The 22,106-nt window shown below is 38.1% G+C and overlaps 1 protein-coding gene across 1 annotated transcript in view; it reads left to right on the top strand.

Moving 5' to 3' along the window:
- Positions 1-22,106, top strand: part of LOC126251307 (intermembrane lipid transfer protein VPS13D) — a 520,493-nt gene that overhangs the window by 97,114 nt on the left and 401,273 nt on the right. The window contains 4 exon segments of the mRNA XM_049951633.1: positions 4,456-4,743; positions 5,114-5,264; positions 12,745-12,923; positions 16,278-16,441. Coding sequence (XP_049807590.1) covers positions 4,456-4,743; positions 5,114-5,264; positions 12,745-12,923; positions 16,278-16,441 — 782 coding nt within the window.

The raw sequence follows: 22,106 nt of genomic DNA, 5'->3' as shown, positions 1-22,106 counted from the left end.
TATCAGGGAGCACGTAAATCAGTGTGACAGTAAAATATTAACTAGGTGTTGTATAAAATTGCTATGAGTGAATGATTATATTTGTAAGCAGATTATGGCTTGACTTTATGAGCAGACACAATGAGCTAGTCTGCCCAGATTGACACCCAGTTAAAATCCTTTAGAGAATGTGTGCAGTTGAATGAAGCAGTTCCAAAGACAAGACTGATCACTTAATAACTTTGTGGCATCAGTGCTTATTAAGTTGTATAATGTAGATTGCACTGATGGCACTGTCTAACAGTTTTTTTACTCCATTGATGACTAATTACAGTAAGGGATACAGTACCAGAATTGTAGCATTAGTGTTACAGAATAGGGAAACTCACACATGGAAAGGAAGAAAAAAAGTAATTCCGTGCTGAAATGAAATAGCTATCCTTATCAGCTTGACTGTGGTGTTGTATGCACTCTGTTAAGGGGCCACGGACGTGTCTTTTTTGGTAATCTGGTAGAGTGTAATGAACTGTGGAATAAACTCATCCCATACAATAATATACCATTTTTTCATCTTTTTTCCTGTTCTTTTATTTTCATTTCATATCCAAAAGCAGGATGGGCTGTTAATGATCCAGCCCAATTCTGGAGCTCAGTTCATCACAGCTCTTGGGAATGAGAAGTGGGGTAAACAGGATTCTCAATTGTGAATATATAAGTGGGTGTTACCAGCACGTGGTCCCAGCGCACGGAGACAGTGGCCATTGTGTGTGTGTGTGTTTTATATTTATAATGAAACTTGGATTTTTGAGTGCAGTATGTAATTAGAAACAAGAATACATGCATTTTTTTTATAAAAATGATGATTATATATAATTAGGATACACTGATCAGCCAGAACATTATGACTACTGACCTACTATTGATATAAATCTGTTCAGGCAATAACTGCTGGAGATACACATGGTGCATGTAGTATCAGTGAGTGTACTGTCTGTGTGTAGAATGGGGAAGGCACACAATCTATCTGAATTTGAGTGATGACAGATTGTGATGGCCCAGAGGATCAGCTTGAGCATTTCAGAAACTGCACGACTTGTTTGTGTTTAAGGAGTGCTGCAGTGAGTGAGTGTCTTCAACACATGGCAAAACCGATGAGCAATCACATCCAGACGTTGTGGGGTTGGGCAGCCACCTCTCATTACAGATTTCAGATGTCATAGGCTGGACAGACTGGTAAAACAGGAAAGGCAGCAAACTGTGGCGGAACTAATTTCAGACTTTAATGCTGGGAAGAGTACAAATGTGTCTTAACACACAGTGCACCAAACATTCCTAATGATGGACCGCCTCCACAGCCAATGACCAATGCTTGTGCCTGTCAACATGACATCAGCAACTATTACGGAAATGGGCATGTACCCATCAGCACTGGACATTGGCACAGTGACCAGTGTTTCATGGTCTGATGAATCCCAATACCTTCTTCACCAGCCCAGTGAGAGGGCGCAAATCCATCGTCTTCCAGGGGAACAGCTCCTTGACATCAATACTGTGAGACGGAAACAAGCTGGTGACAGCTCCAGTATGCTCTGGGGAACATTCATGTGGGCATCCATCGGTCCAGTAGAGTTTGTGCAGGGCACTATGACAGACAAGAAGCATTGTACACTACCGTATTTACTCGAATCTAAGCCGCACTTTTTTTCCGTTTTTTTTAATCCAAAAAACCACCTGCGGCTTAGAATCGAGTGCAAAGTAAGCGGAAGTTCTGAAAAATGTTGGTAGGTGCCGCCACAACTAACTTCTGCCGTCGAATATATGTAGCGCTACACAGGCATGCTTTGTAGGCACAAAGATAAATACTGGCGCCAAAACCTTTGCGTCAGTAAATAAATTTAAAAAAAGGTGGAAGACGAGCTTTTTTTTTTCTCCGCCCCGAGTTTCAACCACTACATTTTCATACATTATCCAACGAAGTAAATACAAATTCTGTATTGTTCATCTTCGAATGTAGCAGAATTTCAATGTACTACGAAAATCCGACTGGCAAGACTGTTTGGGATGTTTGTCAATATGGCCAACTCTACGTCCTGAATTTTTTCCTACCTGTGAGAAGAGATGGTTGCTAATAGGAACCTGATGAAATGTGAATCACATACAGTATTCTCTTCACCATAAGAATAATACGAACATAAACATTTTGCCATGTATTATTTCGTGTTTGCTGCTATCTCATTTAAATCCTGTATGCCTAATAAACTACGAAACTAGAGTGAGACAACAGCAAACGCGGAAGAATATACGTATCGTGTCATGTTTATATTCGTATTATTCTTATGCCTAATAGTGATACAGTCAGAAATGAAGCACGGCAACTGACTAGATTTTTAAATCTAAGATGGCTCTAATTTCTGTGCAGAATTTGATGTACTAAAGAAGCGACCGCAAAGATTTTCAAACGGAGAAAAATTTTCGCCTAACTCTCGTTCAGAATATGTTCTATCATACGCAGTCTGTTATTTGGTTCTTGTTGATCATTATCAAAGAAAGCAGCAGTGTAAGTAACAACAAATAGCAGTCTCTTGCCATTGTTTTGCTAATGAGACGATTCCTGTCTCTCTCTCTCTCTCTTTTTTTTTTTTTTTAAAAGCGGCGGTAGCGCACACAAAAGCAAGCCATGCTGCGAGCGGCGACAGGCCATAAACACACACTATAAGAATGCGACAAACAATGCATGACACAGTACAGTAATGCATTTTCAGCTTGGAGTGACGTAAACATCTATAACAAAGAAAACTGCACTTATCAGATCAAAGCAAAATAAGCAATCGATTCAAACCAGACGAAGCACGTGAAAAAGGAAGGGTACCCGTATAAATACGGATGGAGCGCCTGACGCATAGCAAGGGTTACCTGGTAAAGCGTAACTGCTAAGCTTACGACTCGAACCAAACTACTGTAGGTGTATCGTCATTCATTCGACCCAAATTGTGTTTCATAGTACAATGGACCAACTTTGTTTCGATTTGGAGGTGCGGCCTAACACTTTTCTCTCTCCTTGAATTTAGAGTCTCAAATTTCAGGTGCAGCTTAGATTCGGGAAATTTTTTTTTCCTTTTTTCGAGTCTCATTTTTTTGGTGCGGCTTAGATTCGAGTGCGGCTTAGATTCGAGTAAATACGGCAGTTGCAGACCATGTACACCCTTTCATGATGATCATGTTTTCTGATGGCAGTGGCATTTGTCAACAAGGTAATGTGCCATGTCACAAGGCCAGGAGTGTGATGGAGTGGTTCAAGGAACACAGTGGTGAGTTCCAATTGATGTGCTAGCCCGCCAACTTGCCAGACCTGAACCCAATGCAACACGTCTGGCATGTGATTGAACGTGGTGTCAGTGCTTATTGCACATCGCCCCACCTACCCCCGCCCTCCGCTTGAATTTTTGCGAATTTGGTGACTTGTGTGTGCAAGTGTGGTGCCAATTTCCTCCAGTAACCTACCAAGGCCCAATTGTTTCCTTGCCATGACGTGTCACCACTGTTATCCATGCCAAAGGTGGACATGGCAGCTATTAGGTAGGTGATCATAATGTTCTGGCTGATCAGTGTATATCTATAAATTTTATATTTAGGAATGTAGGTATTCAAATTGAGTGAAATAATAAAATAATGACCAAAACTAGACTCCTCAAACCAGTGATCCAGTGATAACCAACCTTGGGCACTACTGATAGACACACCCTGTCCATTGAAAACTGTCTGACCTTTTGCGAATTAAAGTCTGTTGGAGAACTCCAAGGTCGATTTTCTCAAGAATTTTTGAGAGCTACATTGAACTGCTTTGGGGGATTGATGTTTGAGTTGTGAACTTCATGTACCGAAAGTATAAAAACATACAAAAGTTTGAATCCTATGGAAGTTAAATATAGCCTTGGGTGCAATGTTACCACAACCTGTGAACTTACCGAGCAAATGAAAATTTAATATAATACATTGTATTTGATTAACATCCTTCAGTTACCAGACATCATGCTATTAAAGAGGGATTTTGGCTGAGTCTGAGGAAAGTGTCAAGTGAGTCAGTTCTTGGTATTTAGACAGTTCTGTTCAGGGATAGAAAATTCCCAAGAATAGTGTTGACACAATTTTTCTTCAAATTGATTGAGAATTTGCACTGTAATAATAAATTCGATTTGTAACACAAAGATCAAATTATATTACTGAGACAGGTGCTGAGGCACCTGATGTGATGCTGAACAAGAAGAAGAAGAAGCAGAAGCAGAAGGAGGAGGAGGAGGAGGAAGATGAAGATGAATGGCACAAGTAGTTTGTGTGTGTGTGTGTGTGTGTGTGTGTGTGTGTGTGTGTTTGTTTGTTTGTTTGTTTTAATCTGTTTTCAGTGTAATGGATGAAAATAATTCCTTATTCATCAGTAAGTTGTAGCATTAGTTAAAATCCTTTCACATTCTGTTACAGGTATCGCATGGAACTTGGTGATCTTCAGATTCTTGTAGGAAGAGTCCGTGATAACTGGAAATATGCACATCTTAAGGGCACTTCCACTCTACATCTTTTAGACCGATTTAACATAGCTATTATGCTGGAAAGACGACGAGTGTTTACAGTTGATCCGAATTTTCCAAATTTGGCATTATCTGCAACATTGCCTCGACTTGTAGTACATATGAATGAGAACAAAGTCCAGGCAATAAAGACAGTCATGTCTACAGTTGCTGGAGGTGGTTTACTACCTTCCCCTTTCAGGTGAGGTATACAACAAAATACTTTCCTCATTAATTTCTTTTGCGTTTCAACTGATTGCAATAAGCAAGTATGCAATCCTATGTACGGTTGTGCGTAATTTACTTTTGTGAAGGTAGTTTCTGGATCCTATTTAGTTTGGTTGGTGGCTCATTTTCATCGGTGAGTATTTCAGGAATCCTCCTTTTAAATGTTTTTGTGAAAATAGGTTATTAATACAATGAATCTCATTCTTTATATATTTTTTCTGTCCATTGCTTCATCAGAAAATTTGCTTATTTATTTGTTAATTGTGCCATCTAAATTGATAATTTCTGGTGTTCCCCAGACAACTATATGAGTACAGTGTGCTAATCATTTTCTATACTTGTAGATCTCAAATGACACCAACAAGTGATATGAAAGGAGAGATACTAAGAGAAGCGGAAGTTGGGGGCTCTAGTGACCTTTTATCAGAGAAAACTCAGCGAGAAGTGTCCCGTCTGCTGATGTTACAATTTACTGTGGAACACCTTTCAATTGAGGTATATTTTTATACAAAAAGTGAATATCATATTTTAGTAAAAGTAAGTCCATGTATGTAAGAGGGAATTACTTCATTTTCATGAATATTGCCTTCTTTATAATATCTTTCAAAAATATTGCTTACAAATGTCAAATTTGGAATAAGATTATGTTCAATTCAGTGCAGTAATAGAGACTAAACACATACCTCATATCTAAGTTCTACCAAATGAGAATTCATTATGTGAACTGTCTCACCACCTTGCTCAAAATTGCCATAATGAAGGCTACTACATTTTCTTTTCTACGTAAGGAAGACAGAAGCATTGGCTGCTGAACAATGATAGGTTTGCTGTCAGATGAAGTAACATTAATTAGTTGAAAGTAGTTCTGATTTGGCTAAGGGTTTTAAGAAACAGATGACATAAACATGATTGCCATATGAAAAACTTATCCTGAACCAGATTCCAGATTATCACGGTGAAGACAAATGTAGTCTGCATATGTTTTGTTGGATTTTCCATGACATTATGTTCGTCATTATGTAACTTGTCTTTGTTTCAACCGTACAGCTAATAAAATTACCACACTGTAGTAGACACTCATTCTTCACAGATGCTTAGCAAAGTGTGAGCAGCTGTATTATCAAGAACAACCCACTCATTAAAAGATACTAAAGACACTGTCCCTAATGAGTACTTCTGCGAACTAGGCACAACGAAACATGGACTTTAATAATGTTTAACTACGTGGGTATCATATCTTATTCATTATGAATGTGGCAAAGAATGAGAGAGATTAAATACCTATCATGAGTTGGAGACATTGCAAGCTAATTATGATGTACTCATGTGTGGAAGTGTTTGTGCAGAATGAAATGGGCCACCAGGGATGTCTGCCATCTTCACATATGAATGATACAGGGATTTTCCATCATGAATGAAGATATTTTTTGACCCCCTGATAACAATTCTGTTGAGACATTTGGAATGATTCTGAAGCATACATGTGTCCTGGGTCCTTCTTTAACTTTTGCCTTTTTGTTAGGATGACTTATTGATACTGTAGTTAGCCTCGGTAATCTTGTATCCTGCAAAACCCAGACAAGTAGACCACTGCAGTTAGCATAGATAAATATGTGGTACATGCTGCTAGGGAACTATTTCTAATTAAATTGTTAGTTAGCATACAAGTAATTTGTTTAAAATCCCTTTTTAACGAATCTCTTGGGATCAGAATACTTTTTCCTTAAATGTGGATTTGGGTCCAATTTGCCTACGAAGTAACCCATAATCATAATGTGGAGGTTGGGCGCCATAGAGATTGTACTCTTGAATCAGAAATGCTTATGATTTGACTCTAGCAAATCATAAAATTTATGTATATGTGCCACACATTTTTCACTAACTGAACAAGCATTTATATGTCACATGTAAAATCAGCAACTGCTGTCTGAATTTGAAGGCAGCATCTGGCACAAAGAAGAATTTTTTTGTATTCAGGAGTTTCTTTATTCAACTAATGACAGATATATGTGATTACATAAAAAGGAAGCCACCTTAAATATTATCCTTTATTTCTGGAAGTTTGTAAATCAGTCCAACACACTGTTCGGTTACAGTATTTGAGGTGGCAACAAACGTGCATTATTTGTAAAACATTAATTCACATTACATCCTTTTCTTTGATCTGTGCACTACAGCCACTCAGTATTTAGCTTTTACAGAATGGGTTAGGCCCAGGCCTAGCGGCTGCAGTACAGTTAGCATGAAATAACAAAATGTCATTCCACGTTAATGTACAGGGCATCTATCAATGATAAGAATGAGCTTTCTTCTTGTTGCATCCATCTTAGCTTGTCAACTGTTAAGAAACTTTATACAATTTTCAGCAGTCATCCAGTGCTAATAATGCCTTAAGTGCACAGTAGTGTTTTTATATTTTTAAATCACCTAGCAGTTGAAAATTTTCCTGTTATTAATGACAGCAACTTTTCACTGCTGTTACAATTAATACACAGTAGGACTGTCATTCTTTCTTTATTTATTACCTCTGTGATATTTTCTCCCCCTGAAAAGAGCAGGCTTATTGTAAAAGACCCCAGCTCCATCAGCACCAAACATGTGTCTTGAGTTTGTACCCATCATTAACAGTGACAAAATATTCTCCTTCCAGTGTTCAATACTTTCCGTATCTACTTAAAATTTTGATAAGAAGTTACGGAATTTGACTTGGACAGATAACTAACTAGTTAAGCTGAATGTGTTGAGTCCCCTTGAAATGAATAAGTAAACAAGTAGTATTACCTCTGTGATATTTTCTCCCCCTGAAAAGAGCAGGCTTATTGTAAAAGACCCCAGCTCCATCAGCACCAAACATGTGTCTTGAGTTTGTACCCATCATTAACAGTGACAAAATATTCTCCTTCCAGTGTTCAATACTTTCCGTATCTACTTAAAATTTTGATAAGAAGTTACGGAATTTGACTTGGACAGATAACTAACTAGTTAAGCTGAATGTGTTGAGTCCCCTTGAAATGAATAAGTAAACAAGTAGTACACGAAAAGTCATATATGAAACTGATCCAAGTATGACTTTATTCATAAACCTCTGAACAGTAACAGAAGGTGCAACATAAGCAACACACAGAACAATTGATGTGAGCGGTACAAACAGGAAGAACATAGTGAGAGTGAGTCAGCACTGCTCCATGTTTATATAGGCTTGAGTCATTGGTAAATATTGCAGTGCTATGCTGTGTGCGTCCTTGCTACAGGTGGCCTCCAGTGGCTGGCCCACACTGATACTGTTGGCGATTGATTTAAGTACACATGTGCGGCGACACTACACTTGGTGCACTCATCCTCACACGTGCTAGAAGTGGGATACAGCAAGCACAAAGAATCTCTTTTTATGATGCAGAAGGACCACGAGTTTCAGCATTTCGGAATGTCTCATTTTTCAGTTTATACTGCATGAAGAAGTCTGTGCCAAACTGTATTTCTTTTTCATATTGAAGAGTTTAACATTCCAATTGACTAGGATACCACGAATAATTATCAACTTCTGGCTAAAACTATACAAAATTTCACAGTTCAGAATTCAAAACTTCGATAAAAAACACATTGCAATCAGTTTGCATGTTTGAACCTAATGGCAATGTTTTCTGTGATGTCAGATTGCCTGGCCAACATGCGAGAATTGGAACTTGTTCGGAACTGAAAACAAGAAGCTATGACCTATGTATTGTCAATAGGAATTGATTGTAAATTACTGACATTCCCTCTATCAGCTCTTTAGCGCAACTCATTCAAAAATAAAAGAAATAGGTGTGAAATCTTGAATGTGATAGAAATTTCATCATATCTGGGTTGTATACTGTTCAATATTTATCACTTAAAAGTGGTGTTCATTAAAACAAAATTTCCAGGACCAATAGAAATATTCACTTAAAGTGGGTTCATTAATACAAGGTTTCACTGTAATATGTAGACTGTCCGATTGCTGTGTGGTGCTAGAAAAAAATTAATGTAGACAGAAACAGCGAAAGCGGTCTTGTTGTAAATGCCTCATTACAACTGATAACTGTATAGGAGATGTGTGGAATAATGTGTGATAAGGAGTGGAGGAGACAGGGAGATGGAAGAGCAGGATGAAAGAAAGAAAGAAAGCTTTGGATTTGTCTTTAAGGAATTGGATGCAAGAATAATTTTATTGGTTCATTACATACATCTCAAGTCATGGTTGATGTTACCCACCAGGAAGCAGAAATTGTCTGATACTAAAATGTAGACTTTCACGGCCGGAAATATCATGTCCATTATAATTATCCGGGCTGTTATGCAGTGGTCAGTTGATGAATTCCGTGTCGATTCCCAACGTTTCGTCTCCGACTGCGGGAGACATCTTCAAGGGGGTCCGAAGCTTGATGGAAGGTCCAACACACCCACTGGCTCGCTACTGACTGCATTGGGTGTGTTGGGTGTGTTGGACCTTCCATTGAGCTACGGACCCCCTTGAAGATGTCTCCTGCAGTCGGAGACGAAACGTTGGGAATCGACACGGAATTCATCAACCGACCACGGCATAACACCCCGTATAATTATAATGGACAGAAATTGTCTGTTTAGAAGTAATAATGAAGTCAGTGTACAAGGTGTACAACTTTGCTTCCCCCATTTTTTACCAACATTTGAGGCTTTAATGAAACAAAATGGTTACACATGTATCATTCAGAGTATTTTCTATCGCTGGCCACTACTTTCTCCCATCTTTCGGGCAGTGTTCGAATCCCATGCCGAAAAAATTGTTCATCTTTTGAAGCAATCCACAAATCGATCCAATTTGTGACTTCTTCATGAGATCGGAAGTATTGGTCAGTCAGGCCATGCACCATTGATCTAAACATGTGATAGTCAGAGGGATCAATGTCTGGAGAATATGGTGGGTAGGATACGACTTCCCATTTTAACATTTCCAAGTACGTTTTGACCTCTTTTGCAACGTGGGGTTATGCGTTGTCGTGCTGCAAAATCACTTTATCATGCCTCTCGCTGTATTGCGTCTGTTTGTCTTTTAATGCTCTGCTCAAATGCATTAATTGTGTTCAATAACGAGCGCCTGTGATTGTTTCACTTGGTTTTAACACCTCATAGGACATGACGCCGAGCTGGTCCCACCAAATGCAGAGCATGATCTTGGAACCGTGAATATTCAGTTTTGCCATCGACGTGGAAGCATGACCAGAATATCCCCATGACTTTTTGTGTTTAGGGTTATCGTAACAAACACATTTTTTGTCCCCGGTCACAATGCAATGCAGAAATACCCTCCGTTTTTGTCTCTGAAGCAACTGTTCACAAACACACAAATACTGTTCAATGTCTCTTGGTTTCAGCTCACACGGGACCCAAGTTCCTTCTTTCTGAATCATGCCGATAGCCTTGAGATGTTTTGAAATGGTTTGCTGTGTCACTCCCATTAATTGTGCCATTTCGTCTTGCGTTTGACGCAAGTCTTCACTCAGCAATGTCTCCAATTCCGCAACTGTTCACAAACACACAAATACTGTTCAACGTCTCTTGGTTTCAGCTCACACGGGACCCAAGTTCCTTCTTTCTGAATCATGCCGATAGCCTTGAGATGTTTTGAAATGGTTTGCTGTGTCACTCCCATTAATTGTGCCATTTCGTCTTGCGTTTGACGCAAGTCTTCACTCAGCAATGTCTCCAATTCCGCATCTTCAAAAACATTCTCTCTTTCACCACTGTGGCGGCAAGTGACATTAAAACTACCATTCTTGAAGCGCTGAAACCACTCAAGACATGTTATTTCACTAATAGTGCCCTTACCGTATGTACTTGAGAGTGTTTGATGAGACTCGGCCACTGTTTTCTTCACATTGAAACAAAACAGTAACACCTCCTGCAAATGATGAGAATTAGGCTCGTAAATTGACATTTTCAATCAAGAACACTGTTATGATGCAGGCACAAATTGACTAATGTTTGAATGAGGTTATGTTGACCAAGGTCCAAGCTAAGTGCCTGATATCTGCGATTTATTTCTTTCGCCTGCTACTTACCGTTGTCACCACCAACTGGCAAATGGCTAAAGCAAAGTTGTACACTTTGTACAATTCTAAAAGTGCTGCACTTTTCAGATTTATAATTATAGATCACCTAATAAATTATAGTAGTATGAAAAGATAAGTTGCTGCTCACCATGTAGTGGGGATGTTGAATCACAGACAGGTACAACAGAAAGACTGCTAAACAAGTACGTTTCCAGCCAGATGGTTGAATTAATGAATGATGAGGGGAGGGGGAGACAGGGAGGTGGAAAAGCAAGATGAACGAAAGAAAGTAGCAATACTTCCACTTCCAATAGCTCACATCCATTTCATACCACAAAATCCTCAGACCTCTGTGGCTATTACATCTGTAGTGACAAGCAGTGCCTCTCAAAATACACCAAGTGTCTCACTGAGGCCTTTACAGACTGTCATTACCCTCCCAATGTGGAACAGAAACAGACCTCCTGTGCCTTATCTCTCCGGTCACCCACCATCTGCCGGGATGGTTCCTTTCAAAGGGTACGGCCGACTTCCTTCCCTGTCCTTCCCTAATCCGATGTGACAGATGACCTCGCTGTCTGGTCTCCTTCCCCAAAACAACCAACCAACCAACCAACCACCCACCATCTCCCAAAGGCCCACCATCTGTCCACAGAGGAACATTTCCCTTATTGTTCAATACCAACCAGGACTGGAGCAACTGAATCACATTTTCTACTGCTGTTTCTGTTACCTCTCATCATGCTCTGAAACGAGGAATGTCCTACCCATTATCCTTCCCACAGTGGTATTCCGCCGCCCACTGAACCTAGATGATAACCTTGTCCATCCCACACACCTGCTCCCAACCTCTTTTCTCATGGCTCATATCTCTGTAATAGACCTAGATGCAAGAACTCTCCCATACATCCTCCCATCGCCACCTACTCTAGTCTTGTCACAAGCATCACCTATCCTATTGAAGGCAGGGCTACGTGAGACACCAGTTGTATCATCTACAAGCTAAGTTACAACCATTGTGCTGCATTCTACATGGGCATATCAGTCAACAAGCTGTCTGTCCACATGAATGGCCGCTGACAAACTTCGGCCAAGAAACAGCTGGACCACCCAGTTGTTGAGCACACTGCCCAATGCAACATTCTTCATTTCAATGACTTCTTCACAGCCTGTGCCATCTGGATCCTCCCAACCACCACCAGTTTTTCTGAATTGCGCAGGTGAGAACCCTCCCTGCAATATCTCCTATATTCCCCTAACCCTCCTGGCCTCAACCTTTGGTAGTCATTCTTGTTCACCCACTTATCCACAGTCTTTTTATTTCTCTCCTTTCCTGCTCTCACCTACTCCCATCCTTTCCCCATCCTCTGTCTGGCTTTGGCAGCTTGAGACAGTGGTCGTATGTGTGTAAAATGTGTTTGCATGAATGTGTGTGTGTGTGTGTGTGTGTGTGTGTGTGTGTGTGTGTGTGTGTGTGTGTGTTTTGTCCAATTCAGAAGGCCTTTTAGCCAAAAACTTACTTGTTTCACTGTCTTTTTGTTGTGCCTGTGTGCGACTCAGTATCTTCACTATTTGGTGAGTAGCAATCTATCCTTGTCATAATATTGTCATTATTTTGTCCTGGTTTTTCTGTTGTTTGATTTTACCTAATAAATTATGATGTTTAATAAGCAAAAAGTACAATATGATGACAGATGTAGCATAATTTGTCAAAATGGCATGAATGCTGTGATATTTACATTCTGCTTCAAACTCTTCACTATTTTCCTAAGCTATGAGAGCCTGAAGAGTCAAAATATTTGTTCTGTTAAAATGTGCCTAAAATATTTATGTTCAATGTTTGGTAGGTTTTTGCTATAATTTGATAAATTTGTTTATGCATTATTACAATATGCAGAAATAATTTCTGCTTGTCTCATCCATAGGTCCAGTCCAGAGGCCGTAGCATAGCTGAGCTGCAGGTCTCAGGAGTGCGGGCATCATTCACGAAGCGTCCATTTGATACCAGCATGTCGCTCAGTGTTCACAGTCTACTGTTGGCTGATGCATTACAGACATTTGGCCCAGACTTTGAGCTGCTTGTTGCGAGTCATAAGCATGTTGGGTAAAGAAGTTTCCTTTTTGTCATCATGTTGTGTTTATTTATTTATTGGGAATTTTTGAAATTTTGATTTATAGTGATTCTAGCTCTCACTATTAAAAGAGCTGGTCTTGTATAAACGCCGGCCGCGGTGGTCTAGCGGTTCTGGCGCTGCAGTCCGGAACCGCGGGACTGCTACGGTCGCAGGTTCGAATCCTGCCTCGGGCATGGGTGTGTGTATTGTCCTTAGGTTAGTTAGGTTTAATTAGTTCTAAGTTCTAGGGGACTTATGACCTAAGATGTTGTGTCCCATAGTGCTCAGAGCCATTTTTTTCTTGTATAAACTCTGTTTCTTTTAAATTTATTAAAAGTAAATAATGTTTCTACTTAATGGAAATTGTGGCTACAAATTGCGATATTTCTTTGGGATTGTTTAAAATTATTATCCTCTCACTGTATGAATGATAGAAATTTATATAGTCAGTGGTGTGAAAATGTTTCTGGTACTGTTTCAGTTTTGAATCATTATATCATCCAAAGAATTTTAGTTAGTGGTTGATTAATTTGATTGGCAAGGAAAGTGTTCATGAGGTCTTTAATGAATTTATTCTATTTGAATGCAAGTTTAGTTATCAAAATACACAAATATAAGCAAAGAAAAATTCAAATAGAAACTGCAAGTGAATTTTTGAATAGTCATATTTCTCTCATTCTTCACATACATTTTGTCTTTCCTGACAAATCTGTTAAGTGTAATGGAGGTTTTGTTTAACTTCTGCAAGTTGTTAATGCATGTTAAAGTTACAGACAGAACTGTGTGCTGACTGAGAACTCTAAACATTGATCTTGGCTTTTGTGAGCAAAGCAATTGCTGTCTGAGCTAACCTGGCACAGCTTCAGTCCTACCAGTACATCTCTCCTACTTTTTAAACTTTCTGGGAATCTAAAGCATACCTTGATTGCTTCGCACTCCTCCTTTGTTTCCATAAAATGCTAGGATAGTTCTTCACAAATGGTTGCCTGATTTCCTTTGCCACACTTGTTATCTGAGCTTGTGTCCCCTCTTTAATGGTCACGTGATTGACAATGATAAATCCAAATCTTCCTTTTTATTGCTTTAGTTGGTTGCTTCTCTCTCTCTCTCTCTCTCTCTCTCTCTTAACCCCCCCCCCCCCCTCCCAGTTCCTTATCTTCTACTCATAACTTAACAAAATGACTTATTGTGTAAAGCAATTGACATTAGATCAATACAGAAAATGACCTTTGATCAAGCTGAACTTAGAAAACGGTTAAAAAAATGTAAATTTAAGATTTTCTTTGGCTGGTGAAATTTCGCAGATTAGCTGTATTTGTCAGTTTAAAATGTAGTGACATTACAAAACAATACATTAGTTTTGTGAGAATATGATTTAAAATGAGTAAATAATAAATAGGTCGTTGTTAACACAAAAAATGTTAAATACATATCTGAATACATCAGTTTTACATTGCTAAATCACAAAATATATTCAAAGATTTGTAAGGTTAGGTTAAGAAAATCACTAGCTATGCAAATAATAAGTGCAGATAATAACTGATGTCGTAACATCGTAACAGTTCTTGTAGATGACTCATACTTAATGTGGCTAGTTTAAGGCTGGGGTGACCAGATTTTACCTTATGAGCATTCCCTGGCAGGAGTGTCGTAGCGCTCAGCTTTGCTGCACAAAACTCCCCCCCCCCCCCCCTCTCTCTGCACTCTCTCTCTCTCTCTCTCTCTCTCTCTCTCTCTGCACACTCTGAGCAAAAGGAGGGGAAAGAGAGGGAAACAGCGAATGGGCCACATTTAACTGCCAGTGCAGTTTCATTGCATACATCTTGGTTTTATATTTCAGATTTCACAACAACCTAGATCAGAAACAAAACAAATATTCAGTATTGTTTAATTACTTTTGCCACACTAAAGACATGATTATTATCTAGTACAAACTGTCAGCATATGGACAGACACAGACAATTTCGCAGATTTCTCTACTCAAGTTTCCATATAATCATGACTTGATTAGTTTCATAACCGAAGGAAGATTTTTCGCACAAATATGATGATCAAAATATTGTAGCACTTTTGCAACCTCATTATAGTGACGCGGAAGCTCTACCCAAGGAAAGATGTGCAGATATCATGGGCAGTTTTAACATAGAATAATTTGTCATTAAAATGTGAATTCCCTTGCAGGTCAGTCTGTTACATCTGCGCATGCACAGGGGTGTTTTCAATTAAATCAGCAAACAGTTTCAAAAACAGAAGTAAGATTTACAGCATCCTCAAAACACTTAAGAAACTGTCTTCATAATTCTTTCAAGGCCACAGTGAATTCTTCAGACCTCTTGTCATCTTTAGCAGCAGTGAGCTTAGGGAAGTGGACTGTGTTTGTCAAAGTATCCCTTCTATGATGCAATTTTATTTTTAAATGCATCCGCATCAGATCAGAAAGAAGTTCATCATCATCTTACTGTGGATGGTGTGCAGTCAAAGCCACTTAAAATGCGAGGTCAGCAATCCATAATTTTCGTTGTTGCACTCCTTTTTCCTATTAAAAAAAAAAAAAGTACTTTGCAGATGTACATGCTCAGTGTACAGTTCCATCAAAAACATTTGCAGTTGACAGTGGAATAATGAGTGTGACTTCAGAAATTTTTCTGTTAATACCACCAAATATTCTTCACATGCTGCATGCCTGCAAATTTAGCACAAGTGCTTCTTGATGTACTGAACAATGAATCAATCTGTCAATTCTTAGTTCTTTCATTGTAAACTAAATCTTTAAATTCTTTCCCTACTCAAATCCGTATTCGGTTCAGGCTGGGGCGAAGTTTGAAGATTGCACATCTTCCATGTTACTTTCCTCCAGCTTTATAACGTGACACTTTTGATAATATATGCTGTGTATCTGTGATGTACAATTAATACCTGTGGTCAAAGTGTGATAATTATGCCAGTAACTGATTTCAGTGGTGTTACCAGGCATGTTCATTGCTAATTTAGATCAATAATGAAGCTCTTCCAGTGGACCCAAATTTAGTGTTAGGCAGTAGAGCAGATTTCCGAACCGAGTTCAATTTCCGAACTGATGTCAAAATTGATCTCCATTCAGAGATGTTTATACTGTTGGCTGTAAGTTACACATGCTGTATTGCAGCTGATACATTAGAGCTTATGAAATTCTGTTGTTTATGAAAATTTCTCTTATTATATTAAAGTTACTTTTGTCAGCTATCTATAATTTTGGCTAGGACTTCAACAATAATAAAAGAAAAAAAAAACATATTAGACATAACGAAATTTATTATGCAACAGGCAGTGCATCTTTTAAATATGTCACTTATTTTCCTGTACAGAATGGACAGTGTAAGCGGTAGTCTGCGGGACAGTGAACCTACATCTCCAACTTCGCCAGGTTCACCTGATCCCACAGCTCCTCGTTCATTCAAAGCGACATCACCCATCGCGCTTACTCAGGCATTATCTAGCCTCCAGTTAGACCCTCTAGCTTCATTACGAGGTATGTATATGTTGTAATTTATTGTTGTATGCTAAGTTGTCACTCATGTGAAAGTTACATATGTCCTTTTTTCATTTACTATGGAAATAAAAGTTTTCATACGGGTGGAAACTGCTGAAAAGTTGTTACATATTTAGGAGCTGTGCAAGACTCCTACATTTCTCATGTTACATGTTACTGTCGAAAGGAAGTCATACGTCTGACAAATTAAGTTGGCCATGCTGACAAAAGAAAAGAAGAACTGACTCTCCTCCTCCTACTCCTACTCCTACTCCTACTCCTACTCCTCCTCCTCCTCCTTCTTCTTCTTCTTCTTCTTCTTCTTCTTCTACTTTTGAAAGAAAAGATCAGGATTTTTGCTGTGCAGGATAATTGAAAACTAAGTACTCAAGAAATACTGTAAGCGAAATGATTAGTTAATACAAATGGCAAATAAAAATTTGAATCTCGAACTATCAGTCTATCAGTAGTCCTTAAGCATTTTCTTCATTGGAATTAGGAAACAGTGAAAGAAAGGAAGATTCATGTTGGAAAACAGCAAAAAATTGCTCTAAACAGTTGATAAAAAAAGGCACAAAGTGCAGGCAACTTCCAGCCGTTTACTTGCACTTTATGTATTCTGATTCAGTATTTACAATTATTTATCCTAGGAGTTTCTTGTTTCCTGCGAACCTCTTTCCGTGACAATGTAATGCTTAAAAATTTTTCTTCTTTAGGACCAGCAGCGTAATGTATGTCTGACACTGACACGATTATTAGAGTAGATGCACCAAATAGCTTTATTATAAGTGGCTATATGGTGCAGCTACTCTGATAATCATGTTGCTAATGCTTAAAAAGTTAAAAAAGTGGATTTAAAATGTGTTTGTGTTTTTCTTGTTGAAAAAATACATCACTCATATGTCACAATTGAATTTATTTGTTTGTCAATCAAACATGTGTGTAACACATCTATTTCAGTTCTAGATAATTAATGAGTGAAAAGTTTTTAACTTCAAGAATGAAAATTAATTCCCAGCTAAATAAAAGATCAGAAATGTTTATAATGTTTCTTTCATTTGTATGTACTGTGGTTATTTTTTTTCCTTACATCACATTTAGTGTTACTTTTTCCTTTCTTATTCATTTTTGTGAGATTTAGTAATCAATGATAATGATTTCATACTGTACTCATAATTAATTATCAAAATAATAATAATAATAATAATAATAATAATACGCCACATAACAAACCTGACATCATACTCACCAATAAAAAGAAGAAATTAACACAACTAATCGAAATATCCATACCCAATACAACAAATATACAAAAGAAAACAGGAGAAAAAATTGAAAAATACATCCAACTGGCTGAGGAAGTCAAAGACATGTGGCATCAGGATAAAGTTGACATCATACCAATTATACTATCAACTACAGGAGTCATACCACACAATATCCACCAGTACATCAATGCAATACAGCTACATCCAAACATATATATACAACTACAGAAATCCGTAATTATTGATACATGTTCGATTACCCGAAAGTTCCTAAATGCAATATAACACATACCGTACAGTTAATAGGAAGTGACGCTTGATCAAGGTCCGCGTCACTTTCCATTCTCAACCAGACTTAACGTCTGAGAAAGTAAAGAAATAATAATAATCCCGTGGAGGCCCGGGAAAAGAATAGGCCTCCGGTATGTTCTGCCAGTCGTAAAAGGCGACGAAAAGAACAAACCACTAATAGGGCTAACCCCCCTTTTAGTGTGATTACTTGGTTCAGGACAGAACTAAAGAAGCCTCGGACAAGCGCCGTCATGGTCGGGGACGGCGCTTGAACCCTATGCCCGCCCACAATGGTAATGACACTGCTAGCCAACTGGAAAATGATTTAAATCCAAATAGAGGTGTTTTGCAGGATATGCTTCCTGCAACCACCCTAGAAGGAAAACAAAGACAGAGGATGAGATGGTCAGATGAAGTTAATCGACACCTCATGTTCTGTTATTACCAAGCAACAAACCTAGGAACCAACACAACTGGATACAGATCACAAGTATACACAACATTTATTACCAGATACCCAGAATTAAAATTTTTAACAGAACAATGTCTAGCTGATCAGATTCCTGTAATAATAAAAAATAACAGGATACCCCAGTCAGAATTAGAAAACATCAAACAACAAGTACAACAAATACTGGAACAAAATAATGTGCAATTAGAAGAAGAAGAAGAAAATACAGTAATGGACTCAAACATCCCAGAGCAAACAAACAAAGAACAACACACATCAATTAAACAATCAGAGGAAAATGAAATTTTAAGACAGCCACCAGCACAAGCACAAATAGAACACGAAGTGACACACATGTTAGATATAGAAGAAAAATTTCAGTTGACATATATAGAATACAAAGACACAAATACAGACATTAGACCATTCTTGCATAGACCACCAAATAGCCCACAAGTCGAAACAACAATAAAAACTATCAACACAATCATACACAACAAAATAAATGAATACACAACTATGGAAGAGTTACAACTACTGGTTTATGTAGGAGCACTCACTACACTAAATATACACACTAGGCAGATATCAGAACCAACCAACACACAGAAGAAACCCACAAAACCAGCATGGCAACACAGGCTACAGATCAGAATAGAAAAACTGAGAAAAGACATCGGACAGTTAACACAATTTATAAGAAATGAAATATCAGACAAAAAACGAAAAAGGTTAGGTAAAATCTCACAACAAGAAGCAATAGAGCAATTAGATGAAAAGAAGCAAAAATTACAAGCTTTGGCGAAACGACTTAGAAGATACAAAAAAAGTGAAAATAGAAGGAAACAAAACCAAACATTCAACACAAACCAAAAGAAATTTTACCAAACAATAGATAACACACACATAAAAATAGACAATCCACCAAACATAAGAGACATGGAACACTTCTGGAGCAGCATATGGTCAAACCCGGTACAACATAACAGGCATGCACGGTGGATACAAGCAGAAACAGATACATACAAGATGATACCACAAATGCCTGAAGTGATAATTTTGCAACATGAAGTCACCCGAGCAATTAATTCTACGCACAATTGGAAAGCCCCTGGAAATGATAAAATAGCAAATTTCTGGCTAAAGAAGTTCACCTCAACACATTCACATCTAACTAAATTATTTAACAGTTACATTGCAGACCCATACATATTCCCTGATACACTTACACATGGAATAACTTATCTGAAACCTAAAGATCAAGCAGACACAGCAAACCCAGCTAAATATCGCCCCATAACATGCCTACCAACAATCTACAAAATATTAACTTCAGTCATTACACAGAAATTAATGACACATACAACACAGAACAAAATTATAAATGAAGAACAGAAAAGCTGCTGCAAAGGAGCACGAGGATGTAAAGAGCAACTGATAATAGATGCAGAGGTGACATATCAAGCTAAAACTAAACAAAGGTCGCTACACTACGCATACATTGATTACCAAAAAGCTTTTGATAGTGTACCCCACTCATGGTTACTACAAATATTGGAAATATACAAAGTAGATCCTAAATTGATACAGTTCCTAAACATAGTAATGAAAAACTGGAAAACCACACTTAATATCCAAACAAATTCAGATAATATCACATCACAGCCAATACAGATTAAGCGTGGAATATACCAAGGAGACTCATTAAGTCCTTTCTGGTTCTGCCTTGCTCTGAACCCACTATCCAACATGCTAAATAATACAAATTATGGATACAATATTACTGGAACATACCCACACAAAATCACACATTTGCTATACATGGATGATCTAAAACTACTGGCAGCAACAAATCAACAACTCAACCAATTACTAAAGATAACAGAAGTATTCAGCAATGATATAAGTATGGCGTTTGGAACAGACAAATGTAAGAAAAATAGCATAGTCAAGGGAAAACACACTAAACAAGAAGATTACATATTGGTTAACCACAGCGACTGCATAGAAGCAATGGAAAAAACAGATGTCTATAAATATCTAGGGTACAGACAAAAAATAGGAATAGATAATACAAAGATTAAAGAAGAACTAAAAGAAAAATATAGACAAAGACTAACAAAAATACTGAAAACAGAATTGACAGCAAGAAACAAGACAAAAGCTATAAATACTTATGCCATACCAATATTGACCTACTCACTTGGAGTAGTGAAATGGAGTAACACAGACCTAGAAGCACTCAATACACTTACACGATCACAATGCCACAAATATAGAATACATCACATACATTCAGCAACAGAAAGATTCACATTAAGCAGAAAGGAAGGAGGAAGGGGATTTATCGACATAAAAAACCTACATTATGGACAGGTAGACAATTTAAGAAAATTCTTTATAGAACGAGCAGAAATCAGCAAAATACACAAAGCAATCACTCATATAAATACATCTGCTACACCACTGCAATTTCATAACCACTTCTACAACCCTTTAGATCACATAACATCAACAGATACGAAGAAAGTAAGTTGGTAAAAGAAAACACTACATGGCAAGCACCCGTATCATCTAACACAGCCACACATCGATCAAGATGCACCCAACACATGGCTAAGAAAAGGCAATATATACAGTGAGACGGAAGGATTCATGATTGCAATACAGGATCAAACAATAAACACCAGGTATTACAGCAAGCATATTATTAAAGATCCCAATACCACAACAGATAAATGCAGACTTTGTAAACAACAAATAGAAACAGTAGATCACATCACAAGCGGATGTACAATACTAGCAAATACAGAATACCCAAGAAGACATGACAATGTTGCAAAAATAATTCATCAACAGCTTGCCTTACAACATAAACTTATAAAACAACATGTTCCTACATACAAGTATGCACCACAAAATGTACAGGAGAATGATGAATACAAATTATACTGGAACGGAACCATTATAACAGATAAAACAACGCCACATAACAAACCTGACATCATACTCACCAATAAAAAGAAGAAATTAACACAACTAATCGAAATATCCATACCCAATACAACAAATATACAAAAGAAAACAGGAGAAAAAATTGAAAAATACATCCAACTGGCTGAGGAAGTCAAAGACATGTGGCATCAGGATAAAGTTGACATCATACCAATTATATTATCAACTACAGGAGTTGTTGTTGTTGTTGTTGTTGTTGTTGTGGTCTTCAGTCCTGAGACTGGTTTGATGCAGCTCTCCATGCTACTCTGTCCTGTGCAAGCTTCTTCATCTCCCAGTACCTACTACAACCTACATCCTTCTGAATCTGCTTAGTGCATTGATCTCTTGGTCTCCCTCTATGACTTTTACCCTCCACGCTGCCCTCCAATGCTAAATTTGTGATCCCTTGATGCCTCAAAACATGTCCTACCAACGGATTCCTTCTTCTAGTCAAGTTGTGCCACAAACTTCTCTTCTCCCCAATCGTATTCAATACCTCCTCATTAGTTACGTGATCTACCCACCTTATCTTCAGCATTCTTCTGTAGCACCACATTTCGAAAGCTTCTATTCTCTTCTTGTCCAAACTGGTTATCGTCCATGTTTCACTTCCATACATGGCTACACTCCATACAAATACTTTCAGAAATGACTTCCT

Source organism: Schistocerca nitens, chromosome 4, assembly GCF_023898315.1.
Source record: "Schistocerca nitens isolate TAMUIC-IGC-003100 chromosome 4, iqSchNite1.1, whole genome shotgun sequence".
Lineage (NCBI taxonomy): Eukaryota > Metazoa > Arthropoda > Insecta > Orthoptera > Acrididae > Schistocerca > Schistocerca nitens.
The sequence above is the reverse complement of the archived record's forward strand: the minus strand, read 5'-3'. Positions and strand labels throughout refer to the sequence as shown.